Source organism: Gastrolobium bilobum, unplaced genomic scaffold, assembly GCF_033153095.1.
Source record: "Gastrolobium bilobum isolate Gb01-03AN ecotype WA unplaced genomic scaffold, APGP_CSIRO_Gbil_v1 utg25662, whole genome shotgun sequence".
NCBI lineage: Eukaryota > Viridiplantae > Streptophyta > Magnoliopsida > Fabales > Fabaceae > Gastrolobium > Gastrolobium bilobum.
Genome location: NW_026896049.1, coordinates 5,682 through 9,883, shown reverse-complemented (window position 1 = coordinate 9,883; position 4,202 = coordinate 5,682). Strand labels below are relative to the sequence as shown.

At 34.4% G+C, this 4,202-nt stretch overlaps 1 protein-coding gene across 1 annotated transcript; it reads left to right on the top strand.

Annotated features, from left to right (window-relative positions):
• The first annotated feature begins 389 nt into the window (after nucleotides 1–389).
• Nucleotides 390–3,621, top strand: LOC133297444 (cysteine-rich receptor-like protein kinase 25). Its single transcript, XM_061496588.1, has 7 exons — nucleotides 390–1,167; nucleotides 1,385–1,449; nucleotides 1,603–1,761; nucleotides 1,855–2,068; nucleotides 2,264–2,501; nucleotides 2,636–2,786; nucleotides 3,346–3,621. The coding sequence occupies exons 1-7, from the start codon at nucleotides 390–392 to the stop codon at nucleotides 3,619–3,621; spliced, it is 1,881 nt and encodes a 626-aa protein (XP_061352572.1).
• The last annotated feature ends 581 nt before the right edge of the window (nucleotides 3,622–4,202 follow it).

Genomic DNA, 4,202 nt, shown 5'->3' with positions numbered 1-4,202 from the left:
TGCCCCAGCTTTTATTGTGTTTACAACAATGTCTTGTTGTTTTTCATTGAAATCCCATTTAAGTAATAGAACCCAAACTTTGTACATGACCAAATAAAATTGAAATAACAGCTAAGGCATCCAAATTATTCTTCTTTACGAGACCATCTTGGAAAAAGCTTAATGCTTATGCGTAGTAATTTAAATGTTTCAAAAAAAAAAAAAAAAAAAGACATGAAATTAGGCTTCAGCTTTTTAATAGAGTCAATTAGCGTCTAGAAATTAAAAGGATATAAAAACACCTAGATTCCAAATATTTAACTTTAAATATATCCATCCACCTTCTGTACTTGCATATATTACTTCTCAATAATATCATCAAAAGTTAAGCACAAAGAATCTCCCAAAGCATGTCTTTCTCATTCAATCCGAAACTGTTCTCAATCCTTCTGTTCTACATACTTGGCTTCCTTATCTTTGCACCTGCTGAAACAGCCTCAACTTTCAGCCATTACAACTGCACAAGCATGAATACATATGCTCGCAATAGCACTTACCAATTCAACATAAACACACTCTTAACTGCACTTTCATCCAAAGCTTCTGCCAGCACCAACCAAGGTTTCTACAACACCACAATCAGTGGAATAAACACTTCAGACACTATATATGGACTCTTCATGTGCACAGGATACATAGAACTCTGTGGAGAATGTGTTAGGAACTCCATCAAGACACTTGCCTCAAGGTGTGCCTTCAATAAAGAAGCTATAATGTGGTCAGATGAATGCATGGTTCGCTACTCAAACAGGTCTTTCTTCAACACTATGGAGGAAAAGCCATCATCATGTGTGCAGAACAAGGAAGATTATCGAGGGGTATTGGAAAGCTTCAACAAAGTGTTAAGATCCTTGATGGAAGATCTTCTAACTCAAGCAAGTGAAGCTCCAATGGGTTCTAATAAATTTGCTTTCAAGAAAGAAATGATCTCAGAGGACAAATTCTTGTTTGGCCTTGCTCAGTGCATCCCCAACCTCTCCAAGGACAATTGCAGGCAGTGCCTTGGGGATGCCATGGCTTATCTTCAAACTTCATGTGCTAGAGGCAAGATAGGAGGAAGAGTTTTGTATCCAAGTTGTATTGTTAGATATGATCCTTATCTATTTCATCCCCTTCTTCTACCTATAGGTTTGAACATTTTCCACTGAACAAGATTGATTTGTTTTCCAATAAATTGAGCTAACACTGAGAGGGTGAGCCTCGAGCAGTGGTAAAGTTGTTCTTTTGTGAATGAAATATCACGGGTTTATAGGGATTGCTCTCGCCCCTATTCTCGCTTGTTGGGATTTTATTGGGGAGTGGTTTTTTTTCTTTCTTTTTGAGCTTACACTATTCTCTATTGCAGGCAAAAAAAGGAACCTTGGAGCATTGGCAACTACCATAATTTTTCATGCACTTGTTCCAGTTATGGTTTCTGCTTTTTGGTTCTATCTGCTATGTAGGAAAGCAAGGAAGAATATAAAGCAACCAAAACAAAATTGTAATGTGTAACTAGAAATAATCTTCACACTGATATCTTTCACTGTTTTGAAGTTTACTGGTGGAGATACTTATATTTACTGAAATGATTTTTTAATTTTAAACTTTTTTGGTGTAGTTGGGGAAGAGATTACAACAGAAATGAACTCTTTGCAATTTGATTTTCGTAGTATTCAAGAAGCAACAAACAAGTTTTCTGTTGAAAACAAGATAGGGGAAGGTGGTTTTGGATCAGTATATTGGGTAATTAATTTAAATGTTGTGTTAAACCATAGTGAAGAGATTTTGTTGTAATGTTAAAAAAAAAATTTATTATTGATGGTATCTCTGTTATAGGGTATGCTTCCTAATAATGGACAAGAAATAGCGGTGAAGAGGCTCACAAGAAATTCAAGTCAAGGAGCAACAGAATTTAAGAATGAGGTTTTGCTAATAGCCAAGCTTCAACACAGAAATCTTGTGAGACTGTTGGGATTTTGCATGGAAAGGGATGAGAAGATACTCATTTATGAATTTGTGCACAACAAAAGCCTTGATTACTACCTATTCAGTTTGGTACTTCAACCTTTTATCCTTGTTCACTTACAAATTTGATCTATTTGTGAGTTGAATGCCTTGCCTACATATTTTGTCTAATGTAATTTTTCAAACATTTGATTGATTATGATGAGAATAAAGCTCTTTTATTTTATTTTATTTTTTTCTTTTATAATTTAAGATACTTGTGACAATTTAAACATTACAGGTCGCGAAAACCATAGAAAATTAACTTGGCCTGAACGTTACAAGATCATAAGAGGAATAGCCCGAGGTATTCTTTATCTGCATGAGGATTCTCATCTCAAAATCATACACCGCGATCTTAAACCTAGCAACATTTTGTTAGATAGCAAAATGAATGCAAAGATATCAGATTTTGGCTTGGCAAGGATTATTGGCATTGATCAAATGCAAGGAAATACTAGTATAATTGCTGGGACATAGTAAGTTTTGGGTGTTTAATAACTTTTTCTTCTAACTCAAAGGAACTTTTGGTTTTGGATAATAATGACATTCAGTATATTTGTTTCTTTTCCCTTATGACAAGCTTTCATATTTTTTTTTTATTTCTTTGTAGTGGCTACATGTCTCCAGAATATGCAATGCTTGGCCAATTTTCTGTTAAATCTGATGTGTTCAGCTTTGGTGTCATAATTCTCGAGATTGTTACTGGCAAAAGAAATGTAGACTTTAACGGAGTAGATTCTATTGTTGACCTGCTGAGCCATGTGAGTATCAGATTATTGCGTAAATATATAATATGTTCTGTGAAAGGTGTTTAGCAAGTTGAAAACTTAGGTGGCAAGTTTGTTAGAGAAGTATAAAAACTATTAATGTAATCTCACCCAATAGTTTAAGCTTTGGATTGAATTGGTTCTTTACATAGTATCATAGCTTAAATGTCACGGATTCAATCCTCAATGCCCCCATTTAATTAATAATTAATTAAGTCTTAAGGAGTTTCTTAGGACTTGTGCATTATCCACCTTTCAAGTCAAGTTTAGTGAGCTCTTGTACGAGGGGGGCCGTGTTAGAGAAATATAAAAAATCATTAATGTAGCCTCACCTAAGAGCTTAACCTTTTTGGTTGAATTGATTCTTTACAAAGTTGTGTATGTAGAAAGTTTCAAAAACCAAAGAAACACAAGTAACATCTTTCACGAACCAAGTTGTATATTTACAGTATATTGTTGGAATCTAATTTGGGTTACTTTTGACAATCTCCATTTAATTAAAGAAAAGAAAGCAAGTAAGTGAACATCTGTTTGGCAATTTGATTAATTGCAGGCTTGGAAGAAGTGGAGGGATGGTAAGATCTTGGAATTGTTGGATCCCACATTAGCACACATGTTTTTTGAAACAGAAGTGAATAGGTGCATACAAATTGGTCTACTATGTGTGCAAGAAAACCCACAACAGAGGCCTACTATGGCAACAATTGCTTTGTATTTTAATTGTGATGCAATGGATCTGCCATTACCTAAAGAGCCAGCATTTTTCATGCATGGAAGCACAGAATCAAGGATGACTAAGAAGGAATTTGACGACCTAGGAGTTATTTAATAGCATTATCAGTTAATGAAAAGTCTATAGGTCAAAATTTTCCTAAATACTAGTGATCTTACACACACTATATATGATAGATCTTACATACACTATGATGTACTTAATTGATTGATCTTGGCCATATTTTGTGAGTGTATTGGATATCTATTGGATCAAAATGGGTCTGATATCTGAAGTAGTGATGTTGTCATTAGAACTGGACCTATGTTAAGTGATTGGATCATATCTGTAGCTATATAACTCATATCGCAATAAGACAAGCGCCATTGAAAAGATAACGTCCAGGTCTACAACTCATATACAGAGAACACTTTTTCAAATTACGCTTTTTTGATAGTTAACACTGAGATACAAGATAAGTCAAGAATTGAAGATCAAGAAAAGATCACAATAAAGGGAGAACTTTTGAAAAGAATCCTATGAATTCTCTACAAATAGGAGGAACTGCAAAGGAGATAATCTGAAAATTTTAAAGAGAAAGCATTTAGAAACCACTATCTTCCCTTGATAAATAAAGATTTCCATTTCTTTACTGGTATGGCTGAACAACTTGCACGGGCATATACTCATGTTATTTT